The 23,572-nt window shown below is 37.3% G+C and overlaps 3 protein-coding genes across 12 annotated transcripts in view; 2 read left to right on the top strand and 1 right to left on the bottom strand.

Moving 5' to 3' along the window:
• The first annotated feature begins 282 nt into the window (after positions 1 to 282).
• On the top strand, positions 283 to 1,990 carry LOC140514934 (putative claudin-24). The gene has a single exon (XM_072625449.1). The coding sequence runs from the start codon at positions 283 to 285 to the stop codon at positions 928 to 930; it is 648 nt and encodes a 215-aa protein (XP_072481550.1). The 3' UTR covers positions 931 to 1,990.
• A 759-nt stretch (positions 1,991 to 2,749) lies between these two features.
• CLDN22 (claudin 22) lies at positions 2,750 to 3,633 on the top strand. The gene has a single exon (XM_072625448.1). The coding sequence runs from the start codon at positions 2,750 to 2,752 to the stop codon at positions 3,410 to 3,412; it is 663 nt and encodes a 220-aa protein (XP_072481549.1). The 3' UTR covers positions 3,413 to 3,633.
• An 890-nt stretch (positions 3,634 to 4,523) lies between these two features.
• The window catches only part of WWC2 (WW and C2 domain containing 2), a 257,956-nt gene continuing 238,907 nt past the window's right edge, over positions 4,524 to 23,572 (bottom strand). For all 10 annotated transcript variants that reach the window (XM_072625437.1, XM_072625442.1, XM_072625441.1 and 7 more), the window contains 2 exons: positions 11,704 to 11,831; positions 4,524 to 7,484 (listed from right to left, as the gene is read on the bottom strand). In XM_072625437.1, coding sequence (XP_072481538.1) covers positions 7,418 to 7,484; positions 11,704 to 11,831 — 195 coding nt within the window. In that variant the 3' untranslated portion in view covers positions 4,524 to 7,417. The remainder of the gene's footprint in view (positions 7,485 to 11,703; positions 11,832 to 23,572) is intronic.

Raw genomic sequence — 23,572 nt, 5'->3', positions numbered from 1 at the left:
TTTACCAAGCAAATTGGAAGGTAGCAGATCAAATGCTTATCAGAGAACCTAACTCATGGTTTTAACAGAGTCCTTCCTCCTTTACATGAAACCTTATATTCTGGAAGAACACAACCGTCATTTCAGCTGATCCCAAAGGGTTAACGGCAAAAGCTTATATTTGGGACAGCAAAGAACCAAGACCATCATGGAACTATCCACATAGAACTAGCCACAAAAGATAGCAGCTCCTATAGGGAGGGGAGCAAGACGGGATTCCTGGCAATTTTATAATTCGTGACAATGGTTTTAATCATCAGGAGAGTAATGCAATTAGTTGGACTTTCATTATCTTTGCTGGGATGGATTTTATCCTGTCTCACAACTTACTTGCCACAATGGAAGATTCTTAACTTAGAGCTAAATGAAATGGAGAACTGGACCATGGGACTCTGGCAGACTTGCGTTTTCCAAGAGGAAGTAGGGATGCAGTGTAAGGATTTTGATTCATTCTTGGCCTTGCCTGCTGAGCTGAGGATCTCTAGAATTTTAATGTTTCTGTCAAATGGATTTGGAGTTCTAGGCCTGCTGGTGTCTGGGTTTGGTTTGGATTGCTTGAGAATTGGAGAAGAGCAAGGAGAGCTCAAGAAAAGGCTGATGATCCTGGGAGGAATTCTGCTGTGGCTGTCAGGCATTACAGCCCTTATCCCAGTGTCTTGGGTTGCCCACATCACAGTTCAGGAATTTTGGGATGAGACCATTCCAGATATTGTCCCCAGATGGGAGTTTGGAGTAGCTCTCTTTGTTGGCTGGGTTGCTGGATTTTCTCTTCTCCTTGGAGGGTTTCTGCTTAACTGTGCAGCCTTTTCAACTCAAGCTTCTTCGGGCCATTACACAGTAGCAGAAATGCAAACTCGCTGTCTACACCTGGAGTCGGGAAACAGATCCTAAAGTGTAGGACTTTTTGGAAAAAAGGGGAGAAATGTTTCATTTTATTGTGGAAATGCGATGTAAAAGAATTTATTTTTATCCAAGTCAGAGTTCTTTGTTACTTAACAAAGTCTTTGCATCTCAGATTCTCTCATTTGATAAGTTGATTTCCAAGTAACATTTTCCACCCTTGGGAGAACGAGAGGAAACCTTGTTTAAGGGAAAATCTTGGGCAAATAGTTTACTTTGGTCTGCTAACACAAATGAAGACTATCTTGCTGGTTGTACTGTAGTCAATTCAGATTCTTAGTGGCAGCAACTTTTAACTTTGAAAACTTTTCGTTGGCAATTAGAAACTAATCAGCTTCTCTTTCCTCAGGAAATCAACCCAGATTATTAAAGTGTTCACCACTGCATAATTACACCCAAGACTGATTCTACAGTACTATTTCCACAATCCTTCCTTCAGTTTGTCAAGCAGTCCAATATTGCCTGAACACTCAACAGAGGGGTTTTGTGTCCAGCAAAAAATCCAGGCATCATTCCTGACTTTCTTTTTTTTCTTTCTCTTTCTTCCTTCCTTCCTTCCTTCCTTCCTTCCTTCCTTCCTTCCTTCCTTCCTTCCTTCCTTCCTTCCTTCCTTCCTTTTTCTTCCTTCCTTTCTTTTACATGAGACTAAAGACTTTTAGGACTAATACTGTCTCAGTTATTTTAGACATTGGTCAGGCCAATGTTCCACCCCTTCCACAAAAAAAGTTAGTGATTTAAACACGAAATAATCCTCTGATGGTTCATTTGTTCCAATGGAAAACTTCATTACTTGTCTCAAATGGCCACAGGGACTTTTGACTCTGTGATAAAGATATTCAATTTCTGTCACAAACTCTCTTTGTTTAAAAACAGGGGTTCTTTACCTTTTATCTGTCATGGGTCCCTCTGGCACTCCAGTGAAACCTATGAACACAATAACGCTTTTAAGTGCATAAAATAAAACACAGGATGATAAAGGATAATTATAATGAAATATAATTATCAAAAAAATTTTTTAAAGAAATTCATGGCCCTCAGGTTTAAAGGCAAAGAACCCCTGGTTTAAAGGCAGATTCTTAAACACAAAACACTCACACATGCAAATAAAACATTAAAAATGAATCCTTATGCACAGAAGCACAAATGTGAAAAACACATAGGGAGGAGATACAGAAACAATGTTTAGTTTGGTATTATATGAAATGTCATATTCAACGAATGAAGGGATTTTTAAAAAATTAGACCTGATTTTAAACACTATGGAAATTAGTGATGGGATTGATTTCTTGTGTTTCTATTTTTAAATGAAAATACACAAAATATTTCTTTTGTTTCCATTTTTAAAGGCAAACGCACAAAACACTACAACATGCTTAATGAAACATGAGATTTGGAGCTGATTAAATCTGACTGGGTGGGTCTGATAAACATTTTAAAATTTTCCCTTTTCAAATCCTTTTGATTTGCAAAAAGAAAAATAAATGCATAGGCACTAAATAAAGTGACCAGGAATCCTTATCACTTAAACTTATTTCAATAAGAAACTACTTTCTGTAAAGTTGAACATCCACATGACCTTGGCCACACCTTGGAATGACTGGTTTGCAGCATTATTTCCCGATCCTTTTCTGAAACCTATTCAACATGATGCCAAGCAATAGTAACTGGCAAACGTCCTTCTATATACACAAAGAAAAAAAATATTTCAGAGCTTTGCATGTGATAACACAACGTGTCACACTTCTGTTCGCAGCAACAGACAGAATTTAATTCAGACAGTACCAACACTCACTGGACTCAACGTTACAACATGGTTTTGGTTTTCAGAACTGTGGCACAATTAGTTGGACTTTCATTAGCCTTGCTAGGATGGATTTTATCCTGTCTCACAACTTACTTGCCACAGTGGAAGAATCTCAACTTAAGCCTAAACGAAATGGAGAACTGGACCATGGGACTCTGGAAGACTTGTGTCATTCAAGAGGAAGGAGGGATGCAGTGTAAGGATTTTGATTCATTCTTGGCTTTGCCTGCTGAGCTGAGGATCTCTAGGATTTTAATGTTCTTATCAAATGGGTTTGGTGTTCTGGGCCTGCTGACATCCGGGTTGGGTTTGGATTATTTGAGGATTGGAGGAGGGCAAAGGGATCTCAAGAAATGGCTGATGATCCTGGGAGGAATTCTGCTGTGGCTGTCAGGCATTACAGCCCTCATCCCAGTGTCTTGGGTTGCCCACATCACAGTTCAGGAATTTTGGGATGAGACTATTCCAGATTTTGTCCCCAGATGGGAGTTTGGAAAAGCTCTCTTTCTTGGCTGGTTTGCTGGATTTTTCCTTGTTATTGGAGGGTCTTTATTTAATTGTGCAGCCTGTTCTACTCAAACATCTCCATCCTTCAATCATTATACAGTGGCAGAAATTCAAGATTCAAGTCAAAATCTGGAGATGAAAAATACCCCACTGACAATCTAAGATAAAGGGACCAGTCTCTCTTAAATTAAATCTTCTATACAAGATACTTGTTCAGTTCTGGATTGGGTACGATTATCTGCTCTATGGCCAACTACCCATTAATGCTCTTTAATTTTCTAAAATGCATTCTTCCTTTGGCCATTAGGATTTTAAACTACAATCTTCTTGTGAGACTGAAAAACCATTTTCATCTTCCATCCTGAGATCAAAACCAAGCAAGACTTAATAGTGACCATTCTCATTAAATCTGATGAGTTCCTCTAAATTTTAAAAATATCTTTGGTGATCACACTGAACTGGTAAATAAAACATTATATCAGTGTTTGTCTATACTTAAGGGTGCTCACCAAATACCCACCTGAAATGTACCTGCTAATCACTGCAGCACCTTGTATTTTCACATGACCTATTACAATGAAACCATAGTATAGGTCCATCGCACAAAAGTTTTCTTTATATCAGTGCCAATTTTTTTTCACATTTAAAAATATTTTCTGCTCTTAAAAGCTTAAAGGGGAGGGGAGATGTTTGATGAATTTTTTAATCCACTAAAGGATTCAGTGCCTGTGTTTTCATGTTTACAAAAGCTTTCATCAATGCTTCCTAACATGCTGAGAACAGAGAAGGACAATAGTAGGAAATGCAAGGGACTGAGGAGCTATTGAAGACTGAAGAAAAATCTGCTCAAATGAAACATGTTTCGCTGGTAATCTTCATTCGGGGGTCTATATTACCGCCCACCATTCACGATGGTACAACTCTCAGCAGCATATGTAGAACAATACTGTACAGACAACCCTGAGCACTCGGGAATGGGGCTCTTTGCCCGAGATACACCTCTGCGGATTGTGCCAGTTTGTAATTAGTTCTATTAAAAAGCTCATTTTCTGACTCCCTGAATGACAACATGCCTAAAAATGTTGTGTTCCCTATCAGTAAATTCACATTGATCTACGAAGAACCATTCAAAAACAAACTGCTGGTGTGGGGAATTTTTAATAAACACAACCATTTTTGCCACATAAAGATTTCATGCAACTCTTCTGCCTCAGCCAAGGAGGAAGAATTTATCTGTATAATCTGATGCTGGAATAAAATACCAGGCAATGAGTATCTTTGTTAAAAAATTGTATTTTTTTTTCCCAATCACAAACACATGGAAAGTGCAGAGACAAAAGTTAATCTATGTGATGTATTTGCATACTTTTACAAACAAGACAAATTAGAACAGAAAACACATTCAGAATTTAACCTGATTAAATATTTAGTTCAGTCCTGAGCATTTGATATTTAATACAATATAGATAAAGCAATAGCAAAAAAAAAAAGATTTTTAAAATTAATTGATTTGTAGTTTACAAAATTCGGCTAAACTTTGTTCATCTGGCTAATAATAATATTGTTCTTGTACCTGTAATACTTAGATTCTGATATGCAAAACTGTAATAACATACTGATAATTGAAACACGAGATCTAAATATTACATTCATTATACTCCTTCAAGAGTAAATTCTACTTTTAAATATTTGTAAGATTAAAATTCGTGTTTATCCATTTTTTGATCAATTGACTAACTTTTGTTCACTGTGAATAATTTGGGTTAGTACAAAAATAACAAAATTGTTAAAAGCTGCCCGTAAATATGTATGTAACACTATGGCTGATTTCCAAAGAGAGGGAAAAGGGGTGTTAAAAATGGTTGTCTTTCATTTGTAAAATGAGTAAATTTTGAAAAATCTTTTTAAAAATCTTGATCTTGGCCATTCCTATTAACAATTAGCCTGAGATAGTTTTTACTCTTTGTAACCCCTCCAAATCTTTTTTCAAAATCATATATAATTAATAGCTAATATGGGAGGATTCATAAAGCTAAAAATGGTCCAATATGGTCTCTTTCATGTCAGATGTTTTAAATGGCCAGAACTGAACTATATTAAACAGAACATAAATAAGACTGTAAATAAATAAATGAAGAAAATAAATCATACAGCACAACTACACATCCTTCTAAACACATTTTACAGGATCAGACTGAGAAGTTGAAAAGTCAACCTTCATTTAACCTCATATTAAATAAACTTTAAAACGTCTGCAATTCACATCTGACCTTACAAGGGTGAACGGTATTTATTTCTGTTGGTTTTCATGTATCTTAAAAAGACAGAATTAAGTGGACAACCTTGGAAAATCTTAGTTCACTCACTTATTCAAAGCAATGCAGTTATGTCTTTAAAAAAAAGCAATTTGCATCCCTTTGCTTTGAATATACTGGTACATCAACAGCTTAAAAACATGGCTAAGAGATCTTTGTGCACAAGTTATAGGTACAGAATTTGCTGCCCTTGATTTTAGATCACACACACACACACACACACACACACACACACACACACACACACACACACACACACGTTCTTTTCAAGACAAGTTACTTGTTTGTAAGGATGCTAGCATAGTGAATAAATGCACTGGTTCAAAACCACCCCGAATAGGAAACTTTCTTTTTCTTGAATGTGATTTTACATCCCAGATAAAACTGATTTAGGTTCCTCTCACATTAAGGTTATTGAAATATTGTTCTGTCAGAAATAAGAGAACGGATGGTAAAAAGGCTGATATTAATTTGATTTACAATTGTATATGGTGTTTTCCTTTTAAAGCCCTGCCATTTACAACAGTGACCCTGGAATGGCTATATTAAGAGCTTGCTTCTTTTAAAAAGGATCCATTTAAGTAAAATTAAAGGTTCTATTGTGATGAACACCTAACTCAGATTGATTTCTGGATACTTGTTTATCTGAATCTAGTTTAAAAGCAAACAAAGAAACACAATTACTTGGGGTGAATTTCTGCCAAATTAAAAAAAAAAAGCCCTCCAGACCTCCAAACTTTCTTATTTGTGAAGCATTGGTTTAAGTCCCTTAAAAATAAGGATTACAGCTGGATTGTGGTAAAACCCTTGAATTCTGCAACAGTGCTTTTCTTTTGGGTCACGATTTAGATTCCAACGAGGAAGATATCCTGGTTCTTGGTCACTGGCTTTCTCTTAAATTGCAGTTGGTAATTTTTCTCTGTGTCACTAATCTCGGTGGCATTAGAAATGAAATCATGCCACATTCTTCTGGTTAGTAATACTATAATGCTTAGGGCAAAGCACTACTGGTGTGTGTAACAGTGATGATACCTGGAGGTGGCAAGGCTGTGAACACGCATACATTCACCCTCAAGTTTTAAGCAGCAGCTGCCCACCACGTGGTTTTATTTTCCTGAATTTTAGTTACTTTTTCAGTATTCTCCTCCCTTCAGGGAGATAACGACTCACAGGATCTTTAGTGCAGCCAAAAGTACTGTACATTCACAGAGTTCCATTTATTCCTGCACTCAGTACTTCAATATTAACTGTTTTACTTAGACAATTAGAAAAGCCCCCGCCCCCCACCCCGCCAAAAAGAAATCTTTTAAGGAAACAAAATGCTTCAATATAAGTGATAGAAATTGACCCAGCACCTGTTTGGGATGGCCTTGCAGCCCTGGAAAGAAGCTTATTAGATGCATGTTTGAAAGCAAACTTCAAGAGTTACACTCTTCTTGTATAAAAATATTGCCTGGCACAGTGGCCATCTTCACAGTCTACTCACATGAAAACAGGGGGAGAGAGAAATCTTCTGAATACAGTATTTCTCGACAGTGCAGTTCAACAGGATACACACTGGGTACCTGCTTCCACTCCTTCTTTACAAAATAAAAGCCCACATGCAAAGCACACCCTACTGTACAACATCTGTGTACCAGAATTACTTCATTTTGGACATTAGACTTTTTTCTTTTCTTTTTTTTTAACATACAATTAAATTCCAAGATATTTTACAAATAAACACATCTATAGTCAGATGCAAAATAAAAGATCTGAAAGAACTGGTTAAAAAAAAAAAAACAACGAAGAAAAAAATTCACCCCTTTCACCTGCTGGTGAGCAGGTGGCAGAATGATTCAAAATATGTAATTTACACATCATCGGCTGGCAAGGGTGGGATGCTAATCTTTGCTCTGGTAAAATAGGCGATCTTCTCCCTGGAATCAAAAGTGAAGAATAAACAGACTTAAATGACATGCTGAAAATAGCCTCTAGAACAAGAGCACTACTGTTTTATTAAAAAGCCCAGATTTTTGTTGTCTTGCACTCACAATTCCCTTTAAAGTTCACTGGGTTTGTTTTGTTAGCTTTCTTCGGTGGAGTTTTTAAGGGCATGCATGGAGGTGAATGATGATAGCTTGTGTTAATTATCTGGAGACCAAACTCTGTATGCCCCTCTAACTTTGTTTTTCATTTATTTTTAAGAAATTTCTAAAATGGTTAGCAATCCCTTCTACGTTTAAGAAGATTCAGGGTTAGTGTTCAATACTTTAAGGATATGGAATGTCACTAGTGGAATTACTTCCACCATACCAGGGATTCTTAGCCTATAGTCCAAGAATTTATTTTTCAATATGTGGATAACCAATCAATATCGCTGGTGCCTTCTGACATCATGTGTGTTTGTATTTTATGCGTTTAAAAATATTATTCTAAAAAAGGGCCCCTGGGCATCATCAGACTGCCAATGGGATCTACAACACACAGATAGTTAAGGATCACCAACAGAGATTAGTCTATAAAAGTTATTATGGTGGAAAGAAATAGATCTCCTCCAGTAGCCAACTTTCTGGTAATAATAAGCCACTGTGCACTTAGCTAAGCTGGTCATCAGGCAAAACACACACACTCACTCTGACAATAAATAAGTCTTTCTAGTTTAACAGAACTTTTGTTCTTGTAGCAGAGCCTCTAAAAAGCCAGGATCACCTCTATCTAATGATTAGGGAATGGTGGAAGAATTCAGCAGAGGGTACACTCGAAAACGAGGAAAATAGTATACTAGCATTCCTCAATGGCAAGTCATAATGGCCATCAGTACCAGGATTATTTCCTTAAAACCAATGCCATGCTATCGTAAGGACCATCTGATAAGAGATGACATAACCCACTTATTGTGAAGATAAGGTAACTATTTTGTCTTAAAGACAAAAATTGTCCTGTGTTAACAGCCACCCATGCATTAGGACAGAGGACAAGTTTGTTAATAGTCACCCATGCTTTAGGTCAAACAAGAATGGGTAAGAAAGAAAGAAGCAAGGTAGATTTCAGAGGTTACAAGTGCAGAACAAAAGAAAATAAGAATTAGGATTGTAAACTCATCAAGGATAGACATAGTGTCCCATTTTCTATGAAACTTCCACAGCATAAGAACATTAAAACAAATACTTGAGCATTTCTAGTACATGCGGGCTTCTGAGTTGGGATGGAACTGATATCACACACTGTATCAAATACTCCAGGATTTTCATTCTATTTGGCTTTACTTTATATTTTTTGCAGGGCATGAATGAGCCATGAGGGTAGAACTGAGTCAAGGGTCCTGAAGTAATTAATAAACCACAGAAACGTGATAGCACTTTTGAGAGGCTTGTTCAATTATTACTGAATTGCCTTTCTCAATTCTGCAGCTTGAGGCCATTTTTGCTGTCTGTTCAATATATTATTTATTAGAAGAACTTATACATACATGGTGTCTCAAAATTTTAGCACAGTTTTAATCTGTTAATAAAGTATAAATAGCTTAAAACTGGACTAAAAGTTTTGGGACACATATACAAGTGATAAAAGCTGTGAATGCTTTGCATAAGGTACATCTGTGTGATAATTTGGAAGGGTCACTGTGAAGGAAGGTGAGATCAGGTTTGTGTCTAAGAGAGAGCACAGGTATGCGTTGCTATGCCTTGCTAATAAATTTAAACTCAAGTCTTCCTTAATCCAAATCCAGTGTTCTATCCACTGTCTCTTGGAATACTCTCTTTTCCGTGATACTACTTTCTTAGGTTTTCATGACATGCTTCTCTCCTGGTTCTCCTCTTACCTGTTTAACCACTCCTTCTCAGTCTACTTTGCTGGATCTTCATCCAGGTCATGCCCACTGATTCTGAGTGTCTCCCAAGGCTCTGTCCCAAGCTCCCTCTTTCTCTCCCTCTATACAGCATCACTTGGTGATCTCATCAACTCCCACAGATGATGTCTATACTCATGACTCCCAGATCTATTTTGTACAACTCAAAACTTCTCTCTTGACCCCCAGTTTTGCATTCTCAAATGTCTACGGGACATCTTGAATTTGGTGTCCTGTAGACATTTTAAACTTAACATGTCCAAAAGTAAACTCATTATCTGTCCCCCCAAATCTACCTCTCTTTTGAATTTTTTTTGAGAGGCTATCAGGTTAAGTGACTTGCCCATGGCCACACACCTAATAAGTGTCTGAGGTCAGATCTGAACTCCAGGACTGGTGCTTTATATGGTACCATTTGGCTATCCTGGAACTTTCTGATTACTATATCAAGGACACCATCATCTTTCCTATATTGCCTAGATTAAGTGTCATTCTTGACATCTCTCATGACCCATATCAAATCAGTTGCAAAACTTGTATAGAATTTTTGCAATACCTCTCAGATATATCTCATCATCTAATGCCTGGACCACTAAAATACCTGCCTTATCTCTTCCCACTCCAGTCCTTCTTCCACTTGGCTGTAGAAGTGACCTTCCTAAAGCATAAGTATGACAATGTCACCCCTTCTACTCAATAAACTACAAGGGCCACCTATTATCTACAGGATGAAACAGAATATTTGGTGTTCAAAGTGCTTCATGTCTCAAGAACTCCCATGGACTCTATGGTCCAGTGACACTGGCCCCTCTGCTGTCATTCACACTCAATAACCCACCACCTGATTCTGCACATTTCCACAGGTTGTCCCTCATGTTGGAAATTCTTTTTTTCTCTTTTCCTCTTTGGCTTCCTTCAAGTCCCAGCCTAAAAAGCTCATCTTCCACAAGAAGCCTTACCTGGCCTTCCTTAATGCTTTTAGTCTGTCTCCTCCACTGTCACCATGAGCTGCTTGAAAAGGGACTTTTTTGTTTTTCTTGGTATCTTCAGAACTTAGCATAGAGCCTGGCACACAGTAGTCACTTAAATGTTTGTTGACTTAAATGCTCCACCTCCTGCTTGACTTTTGCTCTTGATGGACAATTAAAGGAATCAAGATTTTTAAATAATCTTTTGTCCTGCATGTTTATCTTTTAAAATTGCTTTTAAATGAATAATAGGGTATTGAAATTTTCAGCTGAGCATATCAAACTAGATAATGCTCTAATCTCCTGATAGCTTTCTGAAGGTCCTCAGCTGTTCAGTTTCTGTAGTAGTGGTATTTAATGCTCTTTCTCAGTATTTTTCAGTTCTACCATTCCTCCCATGGTCCTTTCCATGGGAAAAGCCACTGAATAAAACATTGTGTGCAGGTCTTGAAATGTTCATACTTTCTATTAACCACTCCAGTATCTTTGCCAAGAAAATTCCAAATGGGGTCACAAAGAGTCAGACATGACTGAAAATGACTCAACAACCAAATCAAACATTGTGGGAAAATGTGCTAGTTCATTTTAGTTATAGAAATTATGTAATAACAATGATAATTAAGGGAGATAGCTTATAAATAATGATGAGACTTAAAAGGGTAGCATAAGTGAAGTTTTTAAGATTTTAAGTTTTTAAATTTTTAAGTTCAGATCATAAGTTTTTAAGACTAATTGAAAGAGCAGTTATGGAAGTTATCAAGTAAGTGTTCCTTTTACTTTGACTGACTTAAATTATTAGTGCAAGGAAAAAGAAAGTATGTGAGGTACTGGCCTAGATCACAACAGACCTTGGGAATATTTGGGAAATTTGGGGATTATGTCTGGAACACCTGGGCATTTCTGTCCTCTAGACAGGATAAATGTCTGTTAACTACAAAAGCAATCACACCACTGGGAGCCTGGTTTTGTCCCTTTTACCATAAAAGAAAGAATTTCTGTCCTTTCTGGTACCCAGAATCAGGATTTCTTAATGAGATGTCATCACTGCAATGAGACTTAAAGACACAAATTTCAGGAATAAACATCATTTTGGCAAAACCATGACAGTTATTGGTGTGTGTGCATGTTGTTTTCCTCTGGTTATTTGTATTTGCCAAAGTGACATATTTTAACCAATGGCCAGATGAGATGGTTTAGGTGTTAACGCTAAATATTATAAATGACCCCAACCTAAGGTAGATTCCTAGAAAACTCAGCCTGTAAGTTGCTCTGGAGTTAAGTACTGAAAAGAACAGAGTGAGAATAATAAATAAGGCAGTGAGAAGATCCCAAAGGTGCTACCTGAACGACTGCACCTGGAGGGGTACTTTCTGGCTCTGCTCCCGCAGCCGACACACATCCTTGGAGACTTTCCTCATCAGTTTCTCAGCATTCAAATCCTGCTTCTGTTCTTTCTTGGATTGCTCAGCCTGGCCAAAGGAGGAAAAAAATATCCAGCAACGGGCAGTTTCCAGGATGTAAAAGGTTGTGAATTAAGATCAGGAGAGCAAGCAGATTAGAGATCCTCTCCCCTCCCCCCATCCCCAAACTATAAGAGATTCATGAGCAGAGCTGCCAAGTGGAAGTCACACTAGAGCTGGAGATATCAGTCCCACTGAGATTTCAGCAATTTTAAATCTAGGAGAATATGGTCACAATACATTTGGAGGAAGGCAAACACATATCCTTACCACCATTAGCAAATATACATCTAGACTTGTGCATGCATATCATATGTAGAGAAATCATGTAACTCTAACATCAGTGAAAAACACATAGCAAATAAGTAATGAATAATTATGAATAATCTTCTGTTTTACTCAGTTCCTCAAGCTAAAAGTTACTTTAAGCAACCTGTAAGCTTTTCTTATACAATGTAACCCAAGCAAAGTGTTGATGGATGACTCCTTGACGTGCAATGAAAGATCTGTGAAATTCAAACCTACTTGCGAAATCCAAACAAGGGCTGTTTTCTTTTTTAAAATCAGGAACCATTATTTGCTTATAATCAAGGTGCTGTCAGTCAAACAAACTAGCTTGTATCAAGTATGAAGAAAAGCTAATTCCTGAATAGACTACTAGTTAATACTTCCCTTAGTATCAGCAGATTATATTACTAATGCTGTGGGCTGAAAAGATCCACTTATCAATCAACAGTTCTTTATGTCCCGAATATGTTTCAAGTTCACTATAACCTTTCTGACTCCCACCTCCACACTGATTACCCCCACAATAGGCACCCTCTCTGCTTGTACCCAGTTGTACATCACTCATTTATTTATATCATTTTAGCTAATGAAACAGGCACTCTATGTCCTATGGTCAATATGCCTTAACCTCCTATGGGAACAACACAACTGCTGGTTTTTCAAGGGCTTCATGTAAGTTTTCTCATTTCGTATCTCTGTGTGGTTGCTGCCCCTTCCCGTAGGGTTTAATGTTTCCTATCATTCTTCCAACTTGAAATGAGAGATCTGAAACTCAAGCATACATTTCCCTCTGACCTCAAGGGATCCTGAATGTGGTTAAGAAGTAGCTGTGCCAATTGTATGCTCCTGAAAGATGGTGGAGTTTCTTTTAAAAGTTCTTATTCTTCTCTCAGCTGCTAAAGACTTCTCCTCCAACGCTATCTTTTATCTTATCTGTATTTTGAAGGTACTTGTTTATTTACATGTTGTCTTTCCCTAAGGATGTAAGTTTCTTGAGGACAGGGGCTACTTTTGCCTTTCTTTGTATCTGTAGGACTTGACTCAGTGCTGGTTATATAATAAGTGCATAATAAATACTTACTGATTGATTGTAGATGTCTGGACAGTGAGAATGGAGAGTTGAGTTCTTACATTTGCTAGTTAAGTGAACACAGGTTAATCTCTCTGAGCATCCCTCAACTTTAAAAATATAAGTAATGTGGGTCCTTTCCCCATTTTTATGATCCCTTTGACATACAGTTGAAGAAATGCCTATCAGCTGGGCAATGGCTGAGCAAGTTGCGCTATATGAATGTAATGGAATACTATACAGTGCTATAAGAAATGACAAACAGTCGGACTTCAGAAAAACCTGGAAAGATTTATATGAACTGATGCTGAGTGAAGTGAGCAGAACCACGGGAACATTATACACAGTAACAGCCACAGTATGCAAGGACTATTTCTGATAGATTTGGCCCTTCACAGCAATGCAAGGACCTAAAACATTTCCAAAGGACTCTTGATGAAAAATGCCGTCCACATCCAAAGAAAGAACTATGGAGTAGGAAGGCAGAATGAAGCAGACTATTTTCTATTTTGTTACATTTTGTTTTTTCTCATAATTTTCCCATTCATTTTAATTCTTCTATGCAACATGACTAATGTGAAAATGTGGCTAATAAGAATGTATGTGTAGAACTCATAGAAGATTGCATGCCATATGCAGGAGGGAGCGGGAAGGGAAGGGGAGAAAATCTAAGACTTACTGAAGTGATTGTTGAAAACTGAAAACAAATAAATTAATTATAAAAATAAAAAATATAAGTAATGATACATATACAACCTATCTTATGGAGTTTTCAGTAATGTACTGTATAAACCATAAAGCACAGTTATCAATGAGAATGATTACATCATATTAAAGAATGCTTAGAGTTTTGTAGCAGGATAAGGATTTAGATCTTAAGCCCTAAAAAACTAAACATATTAGGCACTGTAATAATATGAAAAAGGAAAAAATTCATCTGAATACCCCTCAATTTAAAAACAACAAAAATATGAATTAAAAATATATTAACTTTTTATAATTAAATTTACATTAAATTAAATAAAATATACATTAAATTTATAACTTATAAGTATTGTATTTTATAAAATTCATGTCAAATATTGACTATAACAATATCAATTTTAGGTCAAATCTATAATATAGTAAGATAAAGTTTAATTCAACTCAATTCAGCACATGAAAAATTTATTTTTTTGGTGCTTTTTGTTGTAATTATGTTTATTTTATATAAATTCCCCTTTCCTCCTACTCAGGTTTCCCTTGTAACAAAGATTGGTCTTTTTAAAAAAATAACAAAATCAAACAAATCCTGACTCTGTCTGATTGTGCATGAAATACTTCTCCACCTTTGCAAAGAAAAGAAGTGCAAGAAGGTATTAAAATCATTCAGTTAAATGAATATACTTGGTTTGTACAATTCCACTGAGGAAAAAAAAGAGTTGGCCAAAGAGTTTCACATGGAGACACAACTGGTCCAGGAGACATAGCCAGGTTAAGAAATAACATCAAATTATTCATGCTAATCAATTATCAAAGATGATGCAATCTAGTCATAGCTAGACATAGAACTCAGTTGCTTTCTGAAGAGGCGTGAACTTTGTACTCCCTTGGCTCCTAGAATGACTAATGTACTACAGGTCTGTCTATCTGGCTCTTATATGAGGAACGAATCTCATAAACCTGATCTCATCATCACTGTAATCATTACTTAGCACAGAAAGGAGATACACGCTCACAGAAGGCTTATACAGACCCTAAATTCTTAGTACACACAACCATTTTTCCAAGAGTTGTTTCTATCGTCCTCTTAGTAAATCAGTGATTCTCACAACCTGGTTTTGAGACTTGAGTCTCAAAGAAATAGTTATTTTACAAATAAGCCACTTTTAGGAGAGAAGAAACATAACAAAATCTTATTCAGTATCTACTTAAATTTAACTGGTGGGAAGCAGAGGTGTAGATTTTTCAAGTACAAAGCATTCTGATGATAATGATGATTAAAGCTGCTAGGGGCAGCTAGGTGGTGCACTGCATAAAGCACTAATGCAGGAGTCAGGAGGACCTGAGTTCAAATCTCACCTCAGACACTTGGCACTCACTAGCTGCGTGACCTTGGGCAAGTCCCTTAACCCCAATTGCCTCATCCTGGGTCATCTCCAGTCATCCTGATGAATATCTGGTCACTGGATTCAGATGGCTCTGGAGGACAAGGGAGGCTGCTGACCTGCACAGCCCTCCCTCACTCAAAACAAAGTCAAGTGCAAGTCATGTCATTATTTCTCTGATGGCATGGTCTTCTTTGGAACTGAAGGATGAACACACATAAAAGCTAGAATTTTTATAGTGCTTTAAGGTTTTCAAAGCACTTTTAAAATATCTGATTTTATCCCCACAATAACCTCTGGGAAGTAATATTCCCTTTTGCAGATGAGGAAGCTAAGGTAGACAAAGGTTAAGTGACGTGCAGGGTCACACGGCTGATGTGACCAAATGTGAACTCAGGTCTTCCTGGCTTCAGTTCATCACTCTATTTATTGCACCATCTAGTTGCTTCTAATGAGAATCTGTTAGAGAGGAATGCTTCTCTTCCTGTTTGGGTGTACCCAAGAACTCTATTAAAGTGGTAATTATACCTAAAAGAGATGCTATTATAATACTATGTAACTTATTAGATTGTGATAATACATTTGAAAGTCATTGTACTAAGTTAGCTTGGACAAGAACAAATCAAAAAAGACCTTTTCATTGGATATAGTTAAATAAGAAGATCATTTTAGTTTTCCTGAAAGAAATTATTTTTATCAGAAGGATGTTTTAAGAAGCTCACAAGAACCCCACTCCCAATCTTTTATTTGTGAAACTCCATCTGAAAGGAATTGTGGTTCAAGGAATTCCTTGAAACAGTTCTCAGCCTAACTCCTCAAATACAAAGCCTGGTGGTTGATGTTCATAATTTCAACTTTGAGTACTTCTATGGTTACTAGAAAATTACTTTGAAACTTGGTTTCACTTGTTTGAAACAGAAATCTCTCTTCTGAGGAATGAATCCACCTTAATAAACTCTTCTATCAGAAGCAGCTCACCTGGCTTTGCTCCTTCAAAGCAATGTTATGCAACCCAGCAGTTGTAGACAGCAGGGACTAAAGGCAGAGGATTTGAGCCAAAAGGTGCTACATGGCTGCTGAGGCTCTCTGCTTACCGAATGCTCCTATGCATCTACTCACTGGCCTTATGGAATCTCTGTGCTAAGGGATCTGTGTTCCAGGTTAGCAAACAGGTGCAGAATCAGAAGAGGCTTGTGGGGAAGACTTGCACAAGTCATCCCTAGTAGATATTGCAGCTGGGCAGCATTTCAACTGGAGTTATCCAAGCCATGACGAAAGGAAGTTCATTATTGCTGCTGGCCATCCTTCCTTCTCTAAAAGGGCCAATGACATTCAGAGAGTGATGTTTTGACTTGCAAGTAAATTGGATTTGAGTGAGGCAGAGCTGTGCAAAGTCATCAGCCTCAGATGTTTAACAAAGAAGGGGAAAACAGCAAAGGCTAAGGAAACAGATAAGCAAAAGAAAACTTCTGACACATGGGGCAGAAGGGGAGCTTAAGTTAATATGGAGGTGATGAAATGTAACTGGGAAATACTTAAAATAAATAAAAATACAATAAAACAGATAATCACATTTTATCTGATTTTATCCCCACAATAACCTTTAGGGAGTAATATTCCCATTTTGCAGATGAGGAAGCTAAGGTAGACAAAGGTTAAGTGACCTTTAATATGAAGATCCTTGTGTACAGATTAATGATCTCTGTTTCTGTCTGAACTTGACACCCATGAGTTAAGACAATTCTAGGATAAAACTCTAGAAAAGAATAATTCTGTATTAACTACAAGCTGAATCTCAGGGAAAAGAGAGAATGAGAATATTAGGAAAGAAGCTACTACTAGGTTACCTTCCAAACACTCAAGAATCAAGACTGGCAGGGAACCAGCAAAGGACAAGGGCTGATTGCATGTTGGCATGCAGGGAGATTGCGTGATGCAGTGGTCTCTTTCTTTACCACCAGCTGCTCTTCTGGATCGCTCCAACATCTTGTCCCCAGCTGTGTATTATACTACCACCCACACCCTCTTCAATTTCCTTTGGTGTCCTCTCTTCCCCAATTAGAATTTAAGTTCCTTGAGGGCAGGGACTATCTTTTTTCTTATATTACCCCAGAGTTTAGTACAATGCCTGGCAAATAGTAGGTGCTTAATAAATGTTTTATTGTACCTATTTTCACTCAGAAAATTTCAATTTAATTTGAATTTTAATCCTGGCTTGGGCCACTTACTTATGGGACCTTAGGTAGGTCTACCTAAAGTCACTAGGTTTCAATTTCCTCATCTCTAAAAGGAAAGGGCAGACTAAATGACCAATAAGTTGGGTTCTAGTTATAAATTTATGAATGGACTGAAAGTAACTATAATGCCTAATTTAAAAAAAAAAAACAGGCAATAAGGGGTGAAATTAGAATTCGTGATGAAAAAACTCAAAAGAAACTAATATAGCATGAAGTAAGCAAAATCAAGATACTCCACATGATCACAACGTAAACAGAAAAAAAAAATTAAACTGAGAGCTATGGAATTAAAAAGCTTTGCTTCAGGTAAGAGTTGAGAAAATTTACTTCCCTTTCCACTGTAAAGGCTGAGGCATGAGGAACATAGAGTATTGCACACGCTGTTGGCTGTGGTGGATGAGTTGAATAGGTTTGCTCAATTACTTTTTCCTTCTTTATTTTTTATTCTTAATTATAAAAAGTAACTAGCCAGATGGAATAGGGGAGAGAGGAATAATGTTTAGAAGTTAGGGAGATGTAAAAACAAAAGATGTCAATAAAAATAAAATCGAGAAAAGAAAATCTTAGAAGAATAAACAGCTCAGTATAGAAGTGAGAACATGTTAGCAAAGTAGGCAATTTGGTAGAAATTCAAGAAGCTCAACTAACAATCCAATTACATAACCCAAAACTTAGAGCAACATCAAAACAACAGAATAAAAGGTCACATGAGATATCTCTCAAAAGCAATTGACCCAGAAAACAGAATAGTGATCATTTAAAATTTTTTCACCTCTCAGAAAAGCATGGTTAAACAAAATATCTGGAAACCATACTGTAAGAAATTTTAAAATATTGTTCTGAAGTACTGAACCAGAGGGCAAAATGAAAATTGAACTCAAAGGCTACCACTTGGGAGAGATCAGTATTACACATCGAATGAATGGGATGCCAAGCTCCAGAGTGCCTAGGAAAATGAGACAATAGGGCAATCAACCAGGAAGAGACAGATCATGGACAAAGAAAACCAGGTCCTCATCATATAAGCCTAGGCATCAGAATCAAGAAAGGAAAGGAAAGAATGTAATGATATAGGAAAGAAAAATATCCTATACCAAGAGTGTCATTTCTACACAAGCAATGGGTTATAGAAATCTATCTTACCATACAAGAAAATAGAAGGGGAAGGGGATAAGAGAAGGAAGGGCAGACTGGGGAAAGGGGTAATCAGAAGCAAAACACTTTTGAGGAGGGATAAGGTGAAAGGAGAGAGAGAAAAGAATAAATGGGGGGCAAGGAGAATAGGATGGAGGAAAATAGTTAGCAATAGTAATTGTGAAAAAAAAATTCTGAAGCAAGTTTCTGTGATAAAGGCTTCATTTCTCTAACACATAGAGAACTGTTAAAAAGTTCTCTTAAATGTCAAATTTATAATGTATATATTATTAATATATTTATACGTATAATATAAAATATATTATTACTGTATATTTATAATTTAGAATTAAATGTCAAATTTATAAAAATAAAGAGTAATTCCCCAATTGATAAGTGATCAAAAGATATAGGCAGGTTTCAGATGAAGTAATTAAAGGTATCTATAGCCATATGAAAAAATATTCTAACTCATCACTGATTGGAGAAATGCAAGTTAAAACAATTCTGAGGTACTACCTCATACCTGTTAGATTAGATAACAGGACAGATAAGGTAAATGACAAATGTTAAAGGGGATGTGGGAAAAACAAAACATTAATGTACTGTTGTCGGAGTTGTGAATTGATTAAACCATTCTACAGAGCACTTTGGAAGTATGCCCAAAGGGCCATAAAACCATGCATAGCCTTTGCCATGGCAATACCACTTCTAGGTCTGTATCCCAAAACAGATTTAAAAAACAAAAATAAAAAGGACCTACATGTACAAAAATATTTACAGCACTCTTTTCTGGGGGTAAAGACTCAGAAATTGAGGGGAAGCCCCATCAATTAGGGAATGGCTGAATAAGCTGTGGTGTGTAATTATGATGGACTACTACTGTACTACAAGAAACGATGAGCAGGATGCTTTCAGAAAAACCTAGAAAGACTTGCATGGAATGAGGCAAAGCGAAATGTACTGGGCACAAAGTTAACAGCAATACTGTAGGATGATCAGCTGTGAATGACTTACCTACTCAGCAATACCACAATCCATGACAACTCTGAAGGGCACAGGATGAAAAAAACTCCCAGAGAAAGAACGGATGATAATACAGATTGAAGCAACTGGGTTTTTTTCACTTTATTTTTCCTGAGGATTTTTTTTGTCTATGTTTTCTTTCACAACATGACTATTATGGAAATGTTTTACATGACTACACATATATAACCTATATTGAATTGCTTGTCTTCTCAATGAGGGAGGATGGAGAGGGAAGAAGAGAGAGAATCTGGAACTCAAAGTTTTAAAAATGAAGGTTAAAACTGATTTTACACGTAACTGGGGAAAAATTAAATACTAAATAAATTTTTTAAATGGTGATAAAAAAGGAAAAAAAAGAGTATCTTTTCTTACAAAGGTGAACATAGAATAAGGATTTTTGTTGGTACTGATAACTTCCATCACTTCCAAGAATTCCTACTGAGAAAATGAGTCTTTAACAGGCAAATACAGTGGTCAGATTACTTAGGACAACAGTTTCTATTTTTATCACATTGTACTACTTGACAAAACAGGTATTAATGATTGAGGCTTTCTGCAGGGGAGGAAGGCAACTGAGCACTATATCCTTGCTTCATCATGGACTCTAGGGTTCAAAGTGAGTGAAGCATATGCCAGTGAGTGGAGCACAATTTCTGGTAGGTCATCCACCGAGCTGGAAAGTTGCTGAGAATGAGCCAATTAACAGGCTATGTGTCTCTAAGACCAGAGACTCCACCACCAGACTGGCCCTCAGGCTGATCACCCTGTCGTTACAGCAACCTTCAAAGACTTTCCACGAAATCACAGAGGAGTTACAGTGTGTGTTGGCAGAAAGAACACAGAGAGAGATGGAATCACAAGTCACCCAACTTTTAAAGTGTTTATTTCACTATATGGCGAGATGATTGCAATGTTAATTAAAAAAAATTTTTAGATGTACTTGAATGGATTCACAGTCTCATGGGTTGGAGGACCAATTGGAGATGCTGAAGGAGTTCCTGCTTTGGTATGGGTTGGACTAGATGTCCTAGGGAGGAAGCATGCATGGTAAGTACAGTGGGAAAAGCACTGGCTCTGATATCAGGACCTGGATTTAAATCCTCCCTCTGCCGCCTTCTGCCTCTGTCACCTTGGGAGGATTATTTAACTGCCCTGGGCCTGTTTTCTCAACTATAAAAGGTGAGGGTTGGACTAGGATGCCACTAAGGTCCTTTCTGCATTGGATGTCAGATCCTATGACTTCTGAAGTCCTTTCCAGCTCCAAAATTCCTACCTGTGTAGATTGCAACCCACTAATGTCTTCTTTTCTATGCCCTGCCGTAATTTACCCCCAATAGGTCTGCGAATGAGTACAATGACTTTTCAACATCTGTGGGCACCATTGTAGCGCCTTGACCTATCTACTCAACTTCCCTCTTTTTCCAATCACATGCACCCTTCTTGATGTCTTTTATATCACTGTATTCATAACAATGTAATTTCAATGTTAATTAATCCTGCTTCCAGATACATGATTCCCTTGCAGCACCAGACGCTTGTAAGATTTTTAGCAGTTTGTTAATAAAACGTCTCAGAAGGAACAAAGAACCAGCTAACCTAGTCAGGAATACTGCTCCCCCCCAAAAAAGATGAACTGAAACAATACTTCTGACACAGTGTGTATGCTTGCCTCGCTCTAAAGAAAAGCCTGAAGGTTTCATTATTACTCCCTGCAACTGTCCCTACTCCCATTCTCCCCTGCAGTTAAAAGTCAGTTAATACCTTAGTAGAAAAATGTTTTAAACCAAATCTCATTCTCAAGCATTGCCGAATTCATAGAGGAGGAGGCTGTGTCCTGAAGTGGTTAGGGCTAAAGCCTTGGAGGTGTAAATCAGGCATAGATTATGTGCTTGGCTTTGTAAGTGGTAAATTACTGTGCTGTGATGCAGTCTGAAGTCATCATCTACCATGAAAATGATCATACTCTACTATGGGGGCTATGGGAATACAAGGGAGTATAACCCTCGTTATAATATTATAAAGTTATAACTTGTATATAATACAAGTAACCTCCTCTTGGATGAGTGCAAGGCAAATGATCATTATTTGTTAGGACTGGAATTGGCATTCTAATGAGTTGTCTGACAGAAATGATATGAGAAACTATGGAGAGTTTCAAGTTTATTTCAAATTCAAGGTGAATTTATAAATTAAAAGGTGTTTATTTGGGGGACTACTGGCAAAATTTAAATGACCAGAAGAAAGAACCAACACAGACTTCCATTACATGAAGGGTTCTTAAATGGGGTCTGTGGACTTATAAAAATATTTTGACAACTAACTTTCAGTATACTATGTTATCAGTATAATGCTGTGTATTCTATTTTATGCATTTAAAAAACAACTAGGCTGCCAAAGTGGCTGGGATATGAAGATTAGATATTGTTTCAGATTAAGCAATATTGGAATAGGTTTTGTTTAGAAGTAATTGTGCTGCTGCTATTCGGTCATTTCAGTCACGTCTGACTCTCCTGTGACCCCATTTGGGGTTTTCTTGGCAAAGAAACTGGAATGGTTTGTGATTCCCTTTTTTTTCCAGCTCATTTGAAGGATGAGGAAACTGAGACAAAAGGGTGAAGTGATGTGCCCATGGTTCCACAGGTAGTAAATGTCTAAGGTCATATTTGAACTCAGGAATAGAAGTCTTTCTGCTTTCAAGCCCAGGGCTCTATCTACACCACCGAGCTGCCCTCAGAAGTAATTGTAGACACTTTCTTCTGTGTAATGAACACCAGAGAGATTAGCTTTCATCTTAAGGACAAACTGATGAACCACTAGGCACCTCTTAGAGGATTTACATAAGACCTCACATGTAGGCTTCTTTACTGATAATAAAAAATTTCATAACGCAACATGGACCTTAGAAATTACCTACAAATATAACACCCGCAAAACACTGGATATAGACGTGACTTCGGTAACAAGATCTTTGTGTTCTCTTGCTTTTAGAAAATTTCCTGGCCTATTTTGTTAGCACAGAAGTTAGTTGATTCAGCACTTCCTTAGAGAACAAATAGTGTCTATCAAGTCTCATTTTCTCTTCTGAATTTTAGTACCATCTCCCAGATTTTCCATAGGACATCTCAAACTGGCCGACCCACAGACATTTCCAGATTTAACATGTCCACAACGGAGCAAAGATATAATATCTCCCAGACGAGCTTCCCAAACCCACCCCCCTTCTGAAATTTCCTACTCCTTGTAAGGACACTGCTATCCTTTCAGCCCCCTAGCTTTGCAATCTTTGCATTATTCTCAACCCCTCACCCCACCTCACCTCACATATTCACTGAGTCGACAAATCTTGTCGAATCCATGCCCTTCTCACTGACCTCCCTCTGCTCTAACTGACCTCCCTGGCTTCCTTTAAGTCCTAACTAAAAATCCCACTTTCAACCCTTCTCAATTCTAGTGCTTTCCCTCGGTTAATTATTTCCTATTTATCTTCTATATAGCTTGCTCTGTATATATGTGTTTGCATGTTATCTACCCCATTAGATTATAAGCAGGGACTGCTCTTTTTTTTTTTTGGTATCCCCAGTGCTTAGCACAGTAGTAGTAGCTTGGTACTTAATAGGAGCTTAATAAATGCTTATCGAATGAATATTCACACCAGTAGCACTTTAGTTCAAAGCCCTTGTCACCTCTTGTTTTAACTGTTTCTACAGCCTCCTAACATGATTCCCAGCCTAAAGTTTCCCCTCCTTCACTCTGCTCTACTTTCTCACTGCTACCAAAGTGATTTTCCATATTTGGATGTTCTACTATGTCACTCCCTTAGTAAATAAATTCCAGTCACTCTCTATTGATTCTATGATAAAAAATAAACATCTCTTTGGCTTTTAAAACTTTGCTTAAGTGGACCCT

Source organism: Notamacropus eugenii, chromosome 7, assembly GCF_028372415.1.
Source record: "Notamacropus eugenii isolate mMacEug1 chromosome 7, mMacEug1.pri_v2, whole genome shotgun sequence".
NCBI lineage: Eukaryota > Metazoa > Chordata > Mammalia > Diprotodontia > Macropodidae > Notamacropus > Notamacropus eugenii.
The sequence above is the reverse complement of the archived record's forward strand: the minus strand, read 5'-3'. Positions and strand labels throughout refer to the sequence as shown.

Bases quoted from the DNA above. Each gene is read 5' to 3' on its own strand.
- LOC140514934 (XM_072625449.1), top strand. From the start codon at position 283: ATGGTTTTAATCATCAGGAGAGTAATGCAATTAGTTGGACTTTCATTA.
- CLDN22 (XM_072625448.1), top strand. From the start codon at position 2,750: ATGGTTTTGGTTTTCAGAACTGTGGCACAATTAGTTGGACTTTCATTA.